General features: G+C 44.9%; 8 protein-coding genes across 8 annotated transcripts; 5 read left to right on the plus strand and 3 right to left on the minus strand.

The window, feature by feature from the left end:
- The first annotated feature begins 2,093 nt into the window (after positions 1-2,093).
- LOC128714267 (protein nessun dorma) lies at positions 2,094-4,157 on the plus strand. The gene has a single exon (XM_053809141.1). The coding sequence runs from the start codon at positions 2,094-2,096 to the stop codon at positions 4,155-4,157; it is 2,064 nt and encodes a 687-aa protein (XP_053665116.1).
- A 555-nt stretch (positions 4,158-4,712) lies between these two features.
- Positions 4,713-5,191, plus strand: LOC128712257 (transcription initiation factor TFIID subunit 13). Its single transcript, XM_053807153.1, has 2 exons — positions 4,713-4,754; positions 4,832-5,191. The coding sequence occupies exons 1-2, from the start codon at positions 4,713-4,715 to the stop codon at positions 5,189-5,191; spliced, it is 402 nt and encodes a 133-aa protein (XP_053663128.1).
- A 274-nt stretch (positions 5,192-5,465) lies between these two features.
- On the minus strand, positions 5,466-8,060 carry LOC128711642 (apoptosis-inducing factor 1, mitochondrial). Its single transcript, XM_053806525.1, has 5 exons — positions 7,973-8,060; positions 7,593-7,897; positions 7,401-7,490; positions 6,033-7,308; positions 5,466-5,962 (listed from the first exon to the last, which is right to left on the minus strand). Exons 1-5 carry the CDS (start codon positions 8,058-8,060, stop codon positions 5,466-5,468), a joined length of 2,256 nt encoding a protein of 751 aa, XP_053662500.1.
- A 642-nt stretch (positions 8,061-8,702) lies between these two features.
- Positions 8,703-9,359, plus strand: LOC128712312 (28S ribosomal protein S18b, mitochondrial). The gene has a single exon (XM_053807208.1). It carries the CDS (start codon positions 8,703-8,705, stop codon positions 9,357-9,359), a length of 657 nt encoding a protein of 218 aa, XP_053663183.1.
- Positions 9,360-9,543: 184 nt separating this feature from the next.
- LOC128714696 (pyridine nucleotide-disulfide oxidoreductase domain-containing protein 1) lies at positions 9,544-10,989 on the plus strand. The gene has a single exon (XM_053809571.1). It carries the CDS (start codon positions 9,544-9,546, stop codon positions 10,987-10,989), a length of 1,446 nt encoding a protein of 481 aa, XP_053665546.1.
- A 482-nt stretch (positions 10,990-11,471) lies between these two features.
- On the minus strand, positions 11,472-12,901 carry LOC128711698 (RING finger protein 121). Its single transcript, XM_053806581.1, has 5 exons — positions 12,869-12,901; positions 12,755-12,789; positions 12,361-12,502; positions 11,665-12,284; positions 11,472-11,592 (listed from the first exon to the last, which is right to left on the minus strand). The coding sequence occupies exons 1-5, from the start codon at positions 12,899-12,901 to the stop codon at positions 11,472-11,474; spliced, it is 951 nt and encodes a 316-aa protein (XP_053662556.1).
- A 1,059-nt stretch (positions 12,902-13,960) lies between these two features.
- Positions 13,961-14,948, plus strand: LOC128715069 (uncharacterized). The gene is made up of 3 exons (XM_053809951.1): positions 13,961-14,101; positions 14,181-14,360; positions 14,427-14,948. The coding sequence occupies exons 1-3, from the start codon at positions 13,961-13,963 to the stop codon at positions 14,946-14,948; spliced, it is 843 nt and encodes a 280-aa protein (XP_053665926.1).
- Positions 14,949-15,134: 186 nt separating this feature from the next.
- LOC128712313 (cAMP-dependent protein kinase catalytic subunit alpha-like) lies at positions 15,135-16,329 on the minus strand. The gene is made up of 3 exons (XM_053807209.1): positions 16,156-16,329; positions 15,692-16,087; positions 15,135-15,626 (listed from the first exon to the last, which is right to left on the minus strand). Exons 1-3 carry the CDS (start codon positions 16,327-16,329, stop codon positions 15,135-15,137), a joined length of 1,062 nt encoding a protein of 353 aa, XP_053663184.1.
- Between the last annotated feature and the right edge of the window lie 369 nt (positions 16,330-16,698).

Here is a 16,698-nt window from a genome sequence, read left to right on the forward strand (position 1 = left end):
CATTTGATACGAAAAGGGTCGATAGGTGGATGCGCCCACTTTCGCGGAATGATGTGTACATGTTGTGTGTTTTTTTTTAATGCTCGCAAGTGGTCAGCTGCATTTTTTGTTTCCCTCACAAAGTAGAGAGAGAGACTACTGGAATCTCATCTCACTCGTTTTTATCGTGCCCGCTTACTCATTCTGCTGATTTTTTCGCCTCGTTTAGCTCTCTCTCTCTCTCTCTCGCTCTGTCACATGTCATGTGCCGGGATTCTCCGCACGGGGGCGCTTGTTGCGTGACAGGATGACACCGTCCCCGGGGGGAACGTGTGTACGTGTGTGACGTGTAAGTGAAATGCACAAGTATGTGCCACTCGGCATGAACGAGATGGAATAACACACACATCCAAGCACCCGCAAACGTTTTGCTGTATCGCAATGCTCTAAACGACAAGCTAATTCTTCTTCCCCGCATACGAGACGTGTGTTTTCTATTCCCTTATTTTGGGGAAGTTCTCGTTTCTTGCTCACAGTTTTCTTCCTTCGTTTTCGAATAACACATTCCTTTTGATTTCGTTACAACCACACACGCACACATTGGTGGCGGGATACGAGTTTACGAGCTGCTGGCGGCTCACTGCGTTACTTTTTGTGTGTGCTGAACTTTTCTTTGCCATTCCGAGAGTTATAGCTGATTAAATGGACCATTTTGGGGAGAATATTTTAACCGCTGTGTTGAGCTCGCTGTTGCTAGAAGCTATAAACATTGCAGAGCATGTTGAAGCAACTACGGGCGCAGTGGCGATTTTCCTTTTTACAAGGGTTTTTTTTATGTAATCGGCTACCTCGCACCGTTGCGTTCGGTAGTAAGGTATCGTGTGTACCACACCGCCGGGTGTGTATTTCCACGGGGAGGATGGTAAGCCGGGAACCTGCACCCGCCAAACGCCCCCGGTTTGGACGACGTGCATTTAGAGGTGATAATTTAATTTGCGCAAAAAAATAACCTTCCCCAACACACCACTATCCCACCCTAGCGAGGGTATTCACTACGAGACACGACAATTGGATGACGTTCCCCCTAGAATCCACCAGCCCAGCACCGCGAAATGAGTTCACAGGTGAATGGAAAATGTTATGCGTACTGTTGCCTGCCACCAATTCACTACATCTAATCGCTTCACAGCCACAAAAACCCCTTTCAAGTTTCACGTTAAGCACGTACACACTTTTCCAGCCCAATGGCTGCTAGAAACCATTGCGAAATATTAGACGAATGTTTGGTGTTTTAGAATAGACGCTAGAATTGAGAGGCCATCGATGGCTGTGCGAAGAAGCGACCCTAGGACGGCCCTTTTGCGGTTGGGCAAAGAATAACAATTAGTCACGCACGGTGTTGTTGCGAAAAACAAGAGCTCCAACCTTAGCGCCCACCAAGCAGGGCGACGGTGAAATCACCGACCAAAAAACTCAAAAACCGCACACTTTATTTTGCAAACTATTCAAGAGATAAATTTGCAGATGTTTTGGAACGCACTTTGATGGCTGGATAAAATTTCAACGAACCAACAACGACAGCGACGACGACGGCAATCTTGCCTCTCCGGAATTCTTGAAAAAAGTGCGAGAAAACCCCTCATTGCTTTGACAAATGCGACGAAGTGATTATGACCACCGTATAATCCCATAGTTGGATATGGACGAGTAGCCAAATTCTTTGCCCATAGTTGACAGTTCGTACGAAATTTGAGCTCTTTGACGTTTGTGTTCCAAGCGAGGTCCAAGCAGAAATATTATTCAAATCTTGAAAATAGCATTATTTGAAATAGTTTGATGAAATAATATTTTTGGAGTATTTTTGAGGTCTTTTCGATAACTTTACGATTGCAATTATTATTTAATGCTGTTTTCTAAGCAATTCATTTGGCATCCATTCGTTTGAAGATGGCGACACTGGTTTGTGAATTATGTCCGAGCCTTGTACATTCCAGCACGGCTTGGGTTTACAACTCCAGGATTTTCTAGACAGCTTTGGTATCTTTCAAAATATTCAGTTGTTTGAATCTGGTAACGAATTTCGAGCCGCTGCTGCCTCATCATTCACAACAAAGATGGAAGTGTACGAGTTCAAGAAAACATTCCTCACGCGCCTGCTCGAAACGACCAATGTGCTTAACGGTGGTGGTACTAACATTCCGGCATCCGCGATACGGGCGGAGTGGACCAATTTCGTGGAAGTTGCCGTCGAACCGACGGGCTGGCAAGCGCTTTGGAAGGCATCGCGTCCGGTATGCGAACAACTGTCCGTGAAGTATCCGCTCGTCGTGCTCGGTACGGTCGATCAGGTGCTGTTCGACGAACTGAAGGCAAGCTTTATCATCGAAGCGATCCAGGACGATGATGTGCAATTACCCGAACCCCAGCTCATCGTCGATCTGGACGAGCTGTGGCCGCTGCGGGAACAAAATTTCGCCGAACTAAACGTCAACATTACGGCTGAGTGTATTGATAAGCTGCGGTTTTTCTACCAACATCTCTGGATGCCGTGGGACAACGATGGAGAGGACGAACATAGCTGGATCGATAAGCATCTGGAATCGCGAATACGGTTTTGCTATGATCTGAAGAATAGGGCGATGTCACGTCAGCTTTCATCGCACGCATTGGCCCTGCTCGCCGAAGCTCGGTACATCCAGCGTAAGCGCGCCTTTATAGAGCAGCAGCTGAACGCGGACGAGGAAGACGAAGATCATGAATCGTCCATTGTGCAGGATAACCGGTCGTCCGAACTGTTGCAGCTTAATTTGCGCATGAATACGATCAAAAATGAAATCAACATATTGGAGAATCCCGTCATGCGGAGCGTTTTCGAGAAGGTCCGCTTCGGGGCAGGGAAGGTTAAGGGTGAAGCGTCCATGTCGTACATTGTCACACAGGCTGCACCCATGGATGAGCAGCTTACCTATCTGCAGAGTGCCAAGGAGCTGTTGGACCCGAAGATTTCGGTAAAAATGTGTGACTCTCTGCAGCACGCGCTGGATCATTGTAGTCCCGACAGTGCGATCTATCTACCACCCGGCACTCGGCAAGATATTACGTTTCTCGAATACCTTAACAGTGGTGGATCGTTCCGGGGTGTGAGCAACACAGCGTTCGTGGACGAATGCGATCGGGCTACCAAGGAGAATTCTACCATCGTGTCCAAAAACGACGACAGTGTACTGTTGACGATTGATGGGGATTTTACGCTGGAAAACATCCGCCTCGATTGTTCGAATGTGCGCACCGGTGTGGTAATCAACAAGGGTAACGTCACCTTCCGGAACTGTTGCTTCACGGGCGATCCGAGTTCGAGCACTAAACAGGGCATCGTGATCTTCGGGAACTGTACCATCACGTTCGAACGGTGTGTGATAAAGGAATTTTCGACCGGCATCTACAGTAATCACGATTGCACGATTAACCTGATCAACACAACTATTAGCCACTGTATAACCGGGTTGGAGACACTTGATCAGTGCCAAATTCTATTCCACTCGGCAAGCGTAACACACTGTTCGCAGTATGGAGTGTTGCTGGAGGATTTCAACGATGAGGCCCAAAACAACGGTGCCGGTGCCGGGGAACCGAACGAAAGAAGTCGATCGCAGGTGTTTGAAGATTTCAATACGATCGAGCGAGAAGAGTTTACGTTCGAGGGAAGCTGTGAGTTTCGGGACAATGCAAAGGGCAATTTTGTCATCCGTAAGGGCTTTAGTGAGCGGTTCAACAGTTCGTGCTTTGTCGATGGAGATGAAACCGAACAGCCAGAAGAGGACGATGGCTTGGAAGATTCGATGTGCGACGTGACTAATGTAAGTTTTTGTGCCAATTATCTTGAAGCAACTAAACTGTCCTCTACCAAGCATAACAGCCGTTCGGTGGAAATTTCGGACGGAAGTGAAAAGGACGCACAGTCCGCCAGCGATACAGGGGTGTCTGGTTCAATGAGTCAGTCAGAGGAAGAATCAAGCGGGTATGATGGTGTAGAGAACAGCACGCTAGATGTTAGAGATGTTCAGCATTCATTAGAGGAAGTGAAGAAAGCTGGAATTTCGGGTGAGCACAATGAAACGAGGGATGATCACGATGATCAGGTCATCGAAATTGATGATACGATTATTGAGATCGATTAAGGCTGGACCGGTAGGAGTTTGATGGTTAGTTAAAAAACGAAAATCTCCTATGTGCTTGTTGTTTATCGCTGCTATTTAATAGATTGCTGTAAAAATGTCCAGTAATATCAGAATTGTCCTCTATTGGGTTATAGGGATTTATGGTATTGTTTGTTGGCGGAAGTTGTCGTGTTAACGTAATCATGGGTTGTTGTTATTCTATGTACATGTTAGATATATTGTTTCCGTACCATGGAATACTGTTTGTACATTTTAGTCTACAAAATAGACGTTAATTGTATGGTTTTAAAATTGACTTTTTTTCTACCTTTCAGAATAGGATGGAAGATTAATCCCGTACGCAGCCATCGAATCGTTTGAAGTATGCAGCCACCATTCCATGTAGCTGTCAAAACGCTCCGAAAGCAGCTTGCTGTCAGATCAACAACAAACAAGATATTCGTCAGTTTTTGTTTCTTTTATTATCGATTTAATCAAGTTATAAATACAACGATATTTTAATTTTTAAACCAGCTTAGTAATTTGTATTAGGATTGTGCAACAGAAGTTCCGAAAATGACTGCTAATCCACCGGAGGAAGGTTTCGATCAAGCAGAGGTAAGATGGTTTCAGTGTAAACAAAATACCTACCAAAACCAGTAAGAAAGCTAACAAATCCTTGGTTATCCCTCCAGTTTGAAGATGACGAGCTTGGTGAGGTACAGATCGAGACCTCGTCCGGCCGCAAGCGTCTGTTTAGCAAGGAGTTGCGCTGCATGATGTATGGGTTCGGTGATGATCAGAACCCGTACACCGAAAGTGTCGATCTGCTGGAAGATTTGGTGGTTGAATTCATCACCGAAATGACACATCGAGCGATGGAAATTGGGCGTACGGGTCGTGTGCAAGTGGAGGACATTGTATTTCTGGTGCGCAAGAATTCTCGTAAATATGCTCGCGTGAAGGATCTGCTTACGATGAACGAAGAACTGAAGCGAGCTCGGAAGGCCTTCGATGAAGTGAAGTACGTCGGAGCGGAAGCAAAAATCAAGTAAAGTGCGTACGACATGGAGCTTTCTAGTGAAGCAAACGAAGTGTTTGAAGACTGTTCTTTTCCTTATTGCTAATACATAAACGTACACAAAATAAATCAAAAGCTGAAGAGTGTCTAGACGCGGAAATTTGTATTTTGTAACTTAATCATACATCATTATTACAAATGCTTGTCCTCTACTTTTGGATTTATGCAAAATACTTCGTCGCCAAACAAAAAAGAGCGACGATTTATGTGCGCTTTTGAAACAATTTCGTACAGCACGCCTATGCACACTATTCTGCCTCGATTTCCGCATCTTCCGCGGGTCGTTCGTGAAGATTAAACAGTTTTGCAACCTCATTTAGATCGTCATACTCCGTGTGCTGGTCCAGAATTTTCCTGGCCGTTCCCATACGATTAAACACGTTCCATAGCACCAATCCGACGACTTTCTTTTCGCGTAGATAAAATATGACACCCTTGTCGAAGCTATCTTCCGGTTCCTGCTGTCCTTTACTTTGTTCCTTTGCTGGCTCCACCTGCCTTTGCTCTGCTCCTGCAACGGAGACGGCTTTCACATCAACACTAACATTGGCGTTTGCTGCCTGTAGCTTTTCCGAGTCGTTACCCCCACCGGTAACAGCCGCGACTGCTCGTGACATCTCTTCTGCAGTACGTTTAGCAAACACAGCTACAGTGGGCAGGGCAGAATCGATGAGACCGATCGCTTCGTAGCTAATCCGAGGGCCAAGATCCGACCAGAACATACTTTGATGTGTGTAAGGTTTATCTGAAAACAAGAAAAAAAAAACATCAAATTCTGTTTTATGGATAAAAAAAACCTCTAAAAAAGTACTCACTCAATCCAACCATGTTTTCGCCTGCCAATCGTCCCGACACAATGGCGTGATCGTGATGTTCAACTCTCCTACGACCGAACTTTGTGTCGTAGAAGCAAGCCGCATCCCCAGCCACAAATACGTTCGATCTTGCTCTCAATTCAGCATCAACCAAAAACCCGCCATTCTGGTTATCAACCTCGAGTCCGGAGGTTTTTGCAAGATCCGTATTCGGTTCCGAACCGACCGCTACTATCACCCTGTCCACCAGCAGTACACTATCGTCCATTAGCGTAAGTTTAAGTTTCGAGCCTTGCATTTCGACCGCCTTCACCTGTGTCTTTGGCCACACCTTAACGCCCTCTTCGCGCAATCGCTCCGTCGTCCAACTGCTCAGATATTCGGGTAGAATCTTTGCCATATTGCCACCTTCGTGAAAGAGCTGAAACACTTCCACCTTTTTCTTGCGCGTTTGTTCCGATTTGGAAAGGGCACAGGCTAGCTCGCTGCCAAGGAATCCTCCACCAACAATTGCAACTCGACAGCCGTCGCCCAGCTTTGAAGATAGTTGCTCAAAATCGTGTACGCTCTTGAACAGTGTCACACGTTCTCGGACATCCCGCGGAGCTGATTCAAAGATGGGCAAATTTTTCGGACGAGCACCGGTTGCGATCAGACACTTATCGTACGTTATTTCCGTACCGTCGGTAAGAATAGCTTTCCGATTTGCCACATCCAGCCGGTGCACTTCATAGCCGCGAGCTACGGCCACTCCACCGTTGGGTGCGTCGCTGAGTTTACTCGGATCGATGTAGTAATCGTTCGATTCGTAGAAAATACTTCGCTCACTGCCATTCCACTGTCGGAACTTTAGTGGTTCCGTTTCGGTCGGATTGAACCATAGCTCCTTCGAGAGCGGCGGCCGCATGTACGGCATTTCGAGCTCGTTGGTTATCATCATCACTTTCGCTTTAGGATCGTGTCCGCGAATTGATCGAAAAGCTGCAATACTGGCGGTTCCACCACCAATCAACAAGTAAGGAACGTGTTTTGGAAGATCTTTCGAGGAAGCCGGATACGTTAACTTCTTTCGTCTCGGATCTTCCTTTGTATCATCTAGTGGTGTTGGAGGCGGTGTTCCATCAAATAGCCCATTATAGTACGCAAGTCCTAGACCACCTGCCGTAAGTGCGATGGCACCGAGTATATAACCCGTGTAGGATTGTTTTGGAGGTGGAGGCGGTGGTGGCGGACATGTTGGACCACCTCTACTCGCAATGGCTTTTTGTTCTGTTCCCTGCAACAATAAAAACCCAACAGATTGGTAAGAATTTCCAAATTAAAAGAACAATACGTTTAGCAAAAGTTTAACGCAATGGCAAACAAAACCTCCTGAACATCAACTTCGCGATCTTCATTACTTTCGCACTTTTCACAAGAAACTAACACGGGATCGGGCACTGTTTGGACCGGTTTCGGCTGAGAATAGACGATTGGTGTGTTTTAAGAAGAAACAAGGTTATTTACACTATCTTTTCCCGTACAGTGCTTATCATTCCAATGATAACCTAAATTTAGAACCTGAAAGAATCGATTTATGGGAACGTGCCGTCTTGGAGGGGCCGGATACGGGCTGGGATCGTTCGGGAATTGAATCAATTCGCCCATCATAGGTATACGACGATTTTCGTCAAATGGTGTAATAATTGTACTAGAATTTGGACCGTCCGGTTCATCGTCCTCACAACCGCACGGATCGTTCGATTCCGCTTTGCTTTCTGTCGGCGATCGCCTTCTGCGTCGAATCAAATCTGATTCTTTCGCTAGTAGGCCGTGATTTACCTTGATGGATATCCATCGCCGACTGCCAAAAGTTTGGGTGAAGCCTACAGAGGAAGGAAAAAAAATCGATAAATCAATTATCCACGATTACATCAGCCTAGTCCCCGGTGTTCACTAACCTCCAGCGGAAATGAGTTTTCTCGCTCGTACTACGCCCGGATGTACGCAGCGCACGTTCCCGACCGCAATGCGGGACACCGAAAGCATCACGAAAACGGATTTGCAGTTAGTAATTTTGTATTTTGTGCACGGTTTCCGAGGACTAGATTTCCCTGGCTACTTTGGTTCGCACATTGATTTGTTTAGCTCACGCGCCTGACATCGCGGACTGGCTGCGCTGGAGAGATTTGAAAGCTGTCAAGTATTGTTCGGCTGCGTACGGCAATTCCTGGAGGAAAACAAATGTTTAAAAATGGGTTTTAAGCATTCCCAGTTCTACAAAAGTTTCCATTTGTGATGGAGGACATTTTTTTGTAAAAAGTAAAAAGATTTCCTTTCGCATATTTCAGTTACAGCAAACTTTTGCATCAAAATAAAATGTAAACAAACCATGGCCTTATGCCTCGTAAGGTCCGGAGCGAAACGTGCACGACAAAGCGGATGACAGATTGCGGTTTCCACTGCATCGAACCGAACACCAACAAACTCAGTGCCGGTAAGTTCGTATTGCACAAAACGGATAATTGTACAGGACTTGTTCTTTTTGTTAGCGTTTTGTAAAAACCTTTTCCTATTCTCTTTCATTTGCTTCACGTGACAATTATTTCGATTGTTCTAGCAAAGCCCTTGCGAACGGCAAAACACCTCAAACAATCTGCATTACGTCACAGCAAGCCGTCATCGACCACAATGTCAGTGTTGCGTTTATTCGGAGCAGAGCTCATTTCTATTTATCGCCAAAGTATACTCACGATCGGAACTGGCCAAAAACGGTCGCTCTCAACAACCGCGTTCCAGCGACGTTCCACTAAGGCAGAAAACGAACCCACAGAAGAAGCGGCAGTAAGTGAAGAGCCCGAACAAGGCGAAGAAGGAGCAGCTGCATCCAAACAACCCATTGATGATCCGAAGGATCGCTCACGGGTGATACCGGTAGAGACGAGCATTCGCTACCTGGCGAGCGACGCTTACCGGCAAACGTACCAAGACGATCCAGTGTGGAAACAGTATCGACGTAACCATAAAGGACCGTACCCGCCGAAGTTGACGCGCAAAACCTGCATACGCAAGGGTCGCATCTCTACCGGCAATCCTTGTCCGATCTGTCGTGATAAGTATCTGGTGCTAGATCACAACAATATTGATCTGCTGAAGCAGTTTATTTCACCGCAGACTGGCGAAGTGTTAAGCTATCGGGTCACGGGACTGTGCCAGAAAAAACACACGCAACTGCTGGTAGCCGTCGAAAGGGCTATGGACCGAGGAATGGTTACATTTGATGTGCCCTTCCGAGAGTATGATTACAGTGAATATTATCCTGTAAAGGAAGGCAATTTCCCAAATTAGTAATACGTGCTAATGTGCTGTTAGTTTCATAAGTGAAGCATTTGTGACGAATTGCTACAAAATACAGTGACTAATCCAACGAGCGTAGTGTAGATAAACCATATAACTTGTGGTGCTGAATAGAAACCAATCAAAAGCTAAAGATAAAAACTCTGGTGTGTGTCGTATTTTCCACAAAAGTATAATGGCGGACACTATTACGTACACCTACGTTATCGTGGGAGGTGGGATTGCCGGCGTGACTTGTGCCGAAACGTTGAACCTTCTTCGCAACGAGCCAACCGACAGGATTCTACTACTAACCGAATCCACTCTCGTCAAGGCTGTCACCAATGTTGTTCCACTCGGCAAAATCCTAAACCGCTTCGATGTGGAGGAAAAAAGCACGGGAGAACTTGCATCGGCAAATAATATCGATGTACTGCTCGATCAGCTTGAGTCAATCGTAAGTGAGTCCCACTTAATAAAAACGGTCGCAGGAAGATGTATCAATTATCGATATCTGTGCCTTTGTACCGGTGCACGGCCTAACATAATCGGTAAGGCTAAAGGAAATACGAACGTGATCGGTATACGCGACACAGAATCGGTGGAAGAATTTCGGAAGCGCATCCATACCGCGACTCGTTTGATGGTCGTTGGAAACGGTGGCATTGCATCGGAGCTGGTTTACGAGGTGGACGGGATGGAGGAAATTCACTGGGTGATAAAGGATCCGTACATAAGCTCCACGTTTGTTGATTCCGGTGCGGCTACGTTCTTTCGAGAGAGGTTAAATACGAAGGCAATAGCGGAAAAGGAAAAGACAATATACAAGCGAATGAGGTACACGGAACAGAACGAAGCTGGAAATGTGTCTACGGTTGGAGGCAGTAAGCGTGGCGCTGCATTAGGACCCGATTGGCACCGTGCCTTTGACATCCAGAAGCACGGAGATACAGCTTCCCGCAATGGCAACAAAGTAACCGTCCACCAATCGGTTGAAGTGGAGGACATTAACGAAGTAACCTCCGGACTAGAGGTTCTTCTTACCAATGGTACGAAGATTGAGTGCGACTTCGTCGTGTCCGCCACAGGTGTCGTTCCAGCTGTAAGTTGGGCTGGTGGATGTGATAAACCGTTTAAGCTGGGACCGGATGGAGGCCTTTTCGTGAACTGGTCGATGGAAACATCCGTAAACGATGTTTATGCAGCCGGAGATGTTTGCTACGCCGGATGGGAACTTGCACCGCACTGGTTCCAGATGCGACTGTGGACACAGGCTCGTCAAATGGGTGCAATGGCCGCCCGAAGCATGGCCGCTAAGCGTGCCGGAGAAGAGATTTATCAGGATTTTTGCTTCGAAATGTTCAACCACGTTACGAGCCTGTTCGGTTATCAGGTGGTACTTTTGGGGCGCTATAATGGACAAGGATTGAATGATAAATACGAGGTGTTACTACGTATGACACCCGGATTGGAGTATATCAAGTTTGTGTTGGTTGACGGACGATTGCAGGGCGCATTGCTGGTCGGCGAAACTGGATTAGAAGAGACGTGCGAGAATTTAATCCTAAACCAACTCGATCTGTCGCCGTACGGAGAAGATTTGCTCAATCCTGATATTGATATTGAGGATTATTTTGATTGAGTTCGAAGAAGGTACACTTTATGGCACAAGTCTGTACATTAAAGAATAAATGGGAAATAAATTGATTGGAAACTACAACATCACCTCATGTGTTTAACCCTTGTCGGTAAAGATGATATTTCAAGAAGTTTCTTATTATTAGGATTGCAAAAAGTTTCAAGGAAATCAATTCAAAACCTGGCCTATCTTGAACTTCAATGAACTTCAATCCGGTGCTATCTACGTTTGGTCTACAAAAGTGATTTGAATCAAGAAGCAATTAAAACGGTTTACAACCTAGGTATTAGGAGCCGACGAGACACCTGCTCCAGAAAATGCACCAGTGCTCTTTTTGGTTTCGATTAACTAAAGGAAGAGTAAAATAACAGCTCAATTAAAATACACACATGAAGTTAAACAATTTGCCAGCGCGACTAGTGGAATCGTCCGATAGGAGATGGAATAAACGAATGTAGAACAAATGGTTCACATTGGTGTGGGTTCTACTCCAGCCCGAGCATCCAGTTGATACCTTGCACAATGAACAGTATTAACGGTTGCCATGCCACAAGCCACCGGATCCAGTCCAACAGCTGACCGTACAGCACATGGGGACGTTCCCACCTAAAAACACAAGCATCACAGTTAAACGGACCAAATGCTATGAATCCCCCGCACGGACAGTTCGATACTTACGGATTACAGAACATTTTTTTCAGGTCAACCTTTTCCTTGCAATACGGGCAGGTTTGCTTCTTCCCCACGATGCACCAGCCGCGGATGCAAAACTCGTGGAAAACATGATCACAGGTCAGCTTGTACGTGTTCTCAATCACACCGGACTCGTTCACGTCCGTCAGCAACTGATTGCCACACACAGCACACACATTTCGCTCGAGATGCCTCGTCGGTATACCCTTCGGGGTGTAATACCCAATGTGGCAGGCCATTTTATCGGCACAGATTTCCGATATGTCACGGCCAAGCACACCGTAGTACAACCCGTAAAACACCAGCAACAGCCCAACGTCCATCCACGTGTGGGGCGGTTGGTTGAAGATGAAGTTTACGCCGAAAAACGTAAACATCATCACAATGTACCCAATGATGCCGAGCAGGTAGCTGAGTTTGTAGATGAAGTAAAACCATTTGTACACGAGCCGCGGTGTGGTGCCGGAGATCGGTTTGCGTACCGCTTTGCGCATCACCAGCCCGGTGATGCAGCTGAATATTAGCCAGAAGAAGATAAACCGCCAGTGTTGGCTGCGTAAGCTGAGTACGAATGGAATTATCCACAAGCCGAGCAGTGTCATTAGCTACAAAAATAAAGAGAAACTTTGAGAAAATGGTAGGCAATGGAACTAAACTCCAGCCGGAACATGACCAACGTACCGAGTATGATCTGTAGTGGCGTTTCTTCCATTCTACCAACACTACTTGGGCAATTATGAGCGTGACCAACAGTATCACAACCATTTCCATGTGCATCGATTCATGGCCCTTGTGCTTTTCATACATTTTAATGTGCTCCAATCTAGAATTTTAAAGAAAGAGATAAAATAAGTGGACCACCTTAGACAAAAATTAACCATAAAAGATCTCATTTCATGAAAGTAGATAACTTATTAGTTGAGTCATTTGACACTGTGTGCTACACCGGTGAACGGTTTGGTACGAGAGCCGCGGTCTCATCGCCGATAATAAACGATCGATAAAAACCGCCCCACACCACGCATTGCGGGCATGTGTACGTGGTACGTTCTTCCACAGCTCATCTCACATTTACCTCATCTTTTCTTCCGGAGTTAGCTCATCAAAGGGCTGCAACGATAACCGATAATCAATCATTAGCATTATCCTACCACGAAGACACAAAACATATTACTTCTGTTTTCAATACCTTATTCGGATCAACCGGCTCGTGTAGATTCATGTTGACGGCCGTCTTTTTATCCCCGTTTGTCCGCCAATTGCTTTACCCGCACTGGATCACTTACACACTGAATCGCTCGTATCTTCCAAACTGTAGCCTAGTCACTTGTAAATAAACAGGCAACAATTCGATTAACTTAAATTAACCTGAGTACGTTCGTCATCGCCATCATCATCATTTGGTTCCTTCGAGAGCGAAAAAAAAAATTAATATTGTTGTTTTCAATTTTCCGATGACAATGGCGTTGGCATTCACAATGTCAAATGTGCACAGGGTTGACCTAACGCTGATTGAAGGAAGTTTACTAGCTCAATTTGTGACCCTATGTGGAAAACTCTCATTTGTAAATTTTCTCCAAATATTGAAATGTTTGCTGTTTGTAAAACTTTATAAAACTCTGCAAACAACAATAAAAACTGAGAATTACAGCCAGTTCTGTTGGCTAATGCGCTAGACGGTTTCGTATTTTATCAGTTGGATCCTGAAGATAGTTCAATCGAAAATACCACTGGAAAAATCCACGCCATCAATCCATCTGAATCTTTGGTTTCTCAGATCTTTATTTCCTAGAATACTTCAATCAACCCAGCTAAATGCTTTGAGAATAATAAGAGGGCTTCATTCTACTGCTGGAAGAACACAAGTGTACAGTTTTTGGTTCTTTACCAAGTTGTGTTTGTACAGCATCCCATAGCAATGTATGTATGTATTGGATAGTGTTTATATATGAAAAGAAATACCGTTACTTTATTTACGTTATGCTCCTATCAAATCAATCTTACCTGCGCCATTGTCTACATTGGTAATTCCAACACAAACCCACACACCGGCGAATTCTTCAACAATGGTTGTTTGTCATCAAAGTCATCAGAGTAGGCGATAATCTTCATTTCACTATACAAAGCCGGCCTGCACCATTTTCAACCGAGCTTCAGTTTTCGTCGTGTCCTCAAACATACCGGTCCAGTGTGATAGGTGATCTTTGATAAAACTCTAGTGTAGTTATTAGTTTTCAAATTGCATTAATTCGTTCGTATCAATCTAAAACACGGCACACTAATGTCGACTGAAGCAGTAGGCCGTTCGGATCACGAAACATCTGTGGCCACTGTGCCCGAAAAGGGTTCCATTTGCAAAGATGAAAATGAAAACACGGAGCTGTGCTTTGGGGAAGCGTCTTTAAATGGCGGATTTTCAGAGGTTAGTAAACAGACGCTGTATTTTAGCGAGCGGGGTCCAAACGGCAAATCATTAATACGGCATTTTTCATCTATTTTAGAGTTACATGAAAACTCTTACTACACTTTCTTTGAACACTACGATGCGTGGACCAAAGCATTACTGCTACGAATGTGATTACTATCTCCACACGCAGCTCAGTATGACCACACACATGAAGATGCACCGTAAACCGTTCTGTCCGATATGTTTCCGTATGTTTTTGGACGAAGCCGAAGTGGTAAGTAGAATGGGGGGGTTGGTACGATTGAACACTCAACTAAATCAATTATTTCTCCTTCTTTAGCATGTCCATATTGCGGAACTACATTCAAATCTGTTTCCGAATGCTGTTGCATGGCCAGTTTTTGAAGATGATTCCTTTTCGCAAACCGAAGCTCCTCCTAACTCTCCGACTCAAGAGTACAAAACACGATCGACCCAGGACGATAGATTAGGAATGATAAACAACAACACGATTTCTTTGTGGAAAGAAAAGATTGTGGAGAAATTGCGCCAACATCAGCAAATATTGAACTTTGGTGTACAATCGAAGGGGAGACAATTGAAATCTTCGCGTTCACATTCTGAACCATCCATGGAGACAAATTCCCGCAAACCGAGAAAAACTCGCAACTACCGTGGCGAAAGTGAACGTTTGTTATCGATCGCTGGAGTTACGGGAAAGGTGCACAAAGGCAGTAAGCCGAAACCGATCGCACCGAGGACTCCGGATGTCAAAAGTAATGGAGACACTGCCAATACCTCACTGAAAATGCTCACATCTCGCTTTGGACGCGTCATTAGTCTTAAGGTTCCGCAATTTTAAGATGACTGCACATAATGTAGTCACCGTGGCAGGACCATTATCTAAATCTAAATTATTGTAAGTTTTTTTCCATATCTTAGAATGGAATAAGATTGTCTTTATCGTTTCGTCTCCTATCTAGCACTGTAAAAAATGTCCAACGAATTGGACATACCAGGAAACGCGCATGATGCACTAGAATAAAGCTTAAAACTCAGCAAATTCTTTCGCATACTGGCACTTCGAGGCTATCTTCAGATTTTGCTCATCATAAACATCGAACAGGGAAGCGTCCCCCGGTCCTTCGAGTTTCGGTACGTACGGTGCGGATAGTTCCCGATTGAGCAGGGCGTACCAATTAGTCGACTTGAACCATGCGTGTTGCTTGATGTCATTGCACCCGTTACGCAGATTACCATAGCGTCGAGAAAGATCCGTTTGCAGCAGATGGTGTACAAGATCGCACAGATCCGAGGAGAAATTCTTCGGGAATTTGTACTTGGCTTTGCAGATCCGTTCAAACAGAGCCATCTGGTCGGCACTGTTGACATAGAATGGTGAATATCCAGCTCCCATCTCGTACAGTAAAACGCCAAAAGACCACCAATCGACACTTTTCCCGTATCCTTTCGCTTGAATAATTTCCGGTGCAAGATATTCCGGCGTACCACATAGCGTCCAGGTCCTATCCTTGATCATCTTCATTATGATGGAACAGGATTAATAATTGGATTGATGATAGGCATCGCATTATTATCTATTACCTTGCAAAACCCAAAATCAGTCATTTTCACGTAGCCACGGTAGTCGATGAGCAAATTTTCTGGTTTCAAATCTCGATAAATGAGGTTGCAGGAGTGCAGATACTCCAAGGCCAGTGCCACTTGGGCGCCGTAGAAAGTGGATTGTGCTTCAGAAAATCTGCGTGATCGGCGAAGCAGCGTAAACATTTCACCTCCATTCACAAATGGCATTACGAGATAGATGTAGGAATTATCCTTGTAGCACATTTCGAGATTCACGACAAACGGAAACCGAATGGCTTGCAAAATTTGCTTCTCATTCGTCGTGTGCTGCAGTTGTTTCTGATAGACGATTCGCTCCTTGGACAGTATCTTAATGGCAAAGTATTGACCGCTTGTTTTTCGTTTGATAAGTTTCTTGAGGAGTGAAAGCCAGTGAATATTAACGCAATGTTCTATATAGTGGACTACATACACCTACTTACCACAGTACCAAACGCTCCCGAACCAAGGGTACGAATAAAGTCATATTCCGTCAGCGTGGCAATCGATGCCGGCTTTTGATCATTGTACCGACGTTCGAATTCCGCTTTAAGCCGATTTAAAGTGTGGCGGTAGTCGCTATTGCGAGCAAATTTTTGTACAGAATCTTGCTTCATTATGTCGGTTCGGCAGTGTACTACAACTAGCGATAATTACATTTTCGGTTACTATGTTGCGGTTTTGTGAACACCATACTTTTATAGTGTGATAATTTTCAAGAAGAGACACACAATCTACAAGAAAAATAATAAGACCTTACCTTGTACCAATCAAATTCAACCAAAAAAGCAATTCTACATAGTTTTTAAATAACCTGAACAATTTAACCACATTTTCTCCATTCACGCTCATTTTAAAAACGGTTTTAGGCGAGTTTCACTCACTTCTCATCTCACGCAATCTCATTCATCAGCTGTTCTCACTGCTCAGGCTCTCCTCAGACGACTGTCAGACGCATTTGTTTACAAACAAATGCTTTCCTTGGA

This window comes from Anopheles marshallii, chromosome 3 (assembly GCF_943734725.1).
Source record: "Anopheles marshallii chromosome 3, idAnoMarsDA_429_01, whole genome shotgun sequence".
Classification (NCBI taxonomy): Eukaryota; Metazoa; Arthropoda; class Insecta; order Diptera; family Culicidae; genus Anopheles; species Anopheles marshallii.